This window comes from Chinchilla lanigera, unplaced genomic scaffold (genome assembly GCF_000276665.1).
Source record: "Chinchilla lanigera isolate Chin_1 unplaced genomic scaffold, ChiLan1.0 scaffold00029, whole genome shotgun sequence".
NCBI classification, from domain to species: domain Eukaryota; kingdom Metazoa; phylum Chordata; class Mammalia; order Rodentia; family Chinchillidae; genus Chinchilla; species Chinchilla lanigera.
In genome coordinates, this window is record NW_004955430.1 from 2,050,061 (window position 1) to 2,052,434 (window position 2,374).

Sequence of the window (2,374 nt, forward strand, 5' to 3'; positions counted from 1 at the left end):
GTTTATCTTGTATTATATCTGTTCCTCTAGTAAACCCTGACTGATACAACGCACAGTGTTGTTTGTAAATATCTGACCAAATGTTTTATCATTTCTTCAGGATTGTCTCAGCCACTTTCCTTATCCCTGGGACAAATGCGCACAGTTTAAAGGAGAGGCGGTCTGGCCCGCATTTGAGGAATTTCAGTCCTCACAGGCGGTGGCTCAGGCGGAAGCGGCACGGGAGGGTCTGGCCCAGGAAAGCTGCCCGTCGCGCGGCCGCGGTGGGCAGAGGAGAGGACCCCGCGGGAAGACGCCCCTTCAAGTCCAGCCGCCAGGGACTGCCGCCAACAGGAAGTCAGCTACAGCGACCCCGTAGCCCCATCACATTCCAAAACTGTCCCACCTGTGAGTGCAGGTGCTCCTGGGGTCATTTCAATCTAGACCACAGCAAGGGTACATTCTCTAAGGGGGCTCGCTGTGTCAAAAGCTATGGGTATGCACATTTTTGAGGTTTCAAATACAAGCACTGCTAGATTGCTACAATGAACGAGTTCTGTCCTGGGAGAACGTTCGTAAGCCCGACAGTGTCTCACACACCGCTGACACAAACGTACAACGCGGATCGCTTAGCGTGCTCACGTCCCCTCCCCGGCACCGCTGCTTCTCCTCCCGCTTCCGGACACCCTGCGCTCCGACCGGGCACTGCACCCCCGTGCCGTCACGCAGCGAACACGCGGCCCTCTCACCGCTGTGCCGCCGTGAACACGCGGCAGCACAGCCGGGGCAAAATGCGGCACGCAAGAGCCGCTGCCATGATTCACATCAAACGTTCGCGGCACAAGGTCGGTCTGTCTGTGTGCAAGTTCGCAGCTCGAACGTTCGAGGCCAGGCCCTTCCTGCATAGAAATGTGCCAACTTCGTCTTCCACCAGCAGCGCAGGAGTCTCATTTCACTTTCCTGCGCTGAAAATCATCTTTAAAAGAGTGCTTTGATAAAGTTAGGCAACTGCCCCCACCCCATTTCACAAATAACTTACATTAGCCATTTGTACTTTTGAATTTCTTTTTCTCGGTGTATGTTTACATGGTTACACTCCTGTGGGTACTTGGCTCATGTGCGCATCTGAGTTCTTTTCACGTTCCCTTTCCCTCCCCCACCCCATCTGTGGTCCTCTCACCAGCTCCAAAAGCTCTAGCTCCCTGTTTCCCATTATCTTTTATTTTGCTCTTTATTTATACTTTGGGTTTTTCATAGGAGAGAAACAATGTAGTATTTAAACTGTGTATCTGATTTTGCTCAACATTATGGCCTGAAGGTGCATTCATTTTCCCATAGCCATCTGTACTTTTTTGGTGAATGTTATACTGACTGATGACCTCTGTCCATTTTTCTACTGGTACATTAAAATTCCCTTACCTGCAATAGTTCCTCTTACGGTCATGGGTAACGGCGGGATTTATCCTGAGAAATGGATCACTAAGCTATTTTATCACTGTGGAATTGTCACAGAGTAGATTTAAATGAATTCAAATGGTATAGCCTATTATACATATAGGTTATGTGGTGTGTGTGTATATACACACACCCTATACATAATGTGTATGCATATGTGTGCATACATATATTATGTATATAAATGGTCCATACGTATATATGGTATAGCCCATTGCTTCTAAAGCCATGTGAACAAAACACAAAGAATTAAATAAGCCATGTGAACAAAGCACAAGAAATTAATCAAGTCAATAAATACGAGACGTAGGAGGCAGCTGCCTACACAATATGGCATACTGTTTAGGAAACATTTTTAGTAATAAGAAGTATAGTCTAAAATAGTGATAGAAAGTATATGGAATGAATCCATGGACCAGTAACACAGACACTTACTATCATTATCAAGCATCATGTACTATACATAGTGTACGTGCCGCCCATTTATATGGCTGGTAGCGCAGGTTTCTTTACAGCAGCATCACCACAAGCACACATAATGGATCACGTTGTTACAACGGCTGCATCTCCAGGTGACAGGAATGTTTCAGCTCCGTTATGTCTTACAGGGTAACTGTCGTATCTGTGGTTCATCACTGACAAAAATGTCATTATGCGGTATAGGAAAGCTGTTTCCTGTTTCCGTGAAACATGTTATCAGTTAAGGGTGCCAACCCAAATAAACTCTGCAATTATTAGTTTGGGTGTGGTGTGACTTTTCTTAGGCTCAATAATTTCCTTCCAGGAAAAAAAAAAAAAAATCCAAGACAAGTCCCATTAAATACTGAGATGAAGGTACTAAGTTATCAAAAGCCTCAGTACCCCAATTTATTGAACATCTCTGTATTAGACAACTCTTGCAGCCTTTTCTTCCAAAGGTATTTTCAAAAAATAGTTTTAA

At 45.2% G+C, this 2,374-nt stretch overlaps 1 protein-coding gene across 1 annotated transcript in view; it reads left to right on the forward strand.

The window, feature by feature from the left end:
- LOC102030456 overlaps nucleotides 1–358 on the forward strand; it is a 7,129-nt gene extending 6,771 nt beyond the window's left edge. The window contains 1 exon segment of the mRNA XM_013515566.1: nucleotides 101–358. Coding sequence (XP_013371020.1) covers nucleotides 101–358 — 258 coding nt within the window.
- Nucleotides 359–2,374: the final 2,016 nt, after the last annotated feature.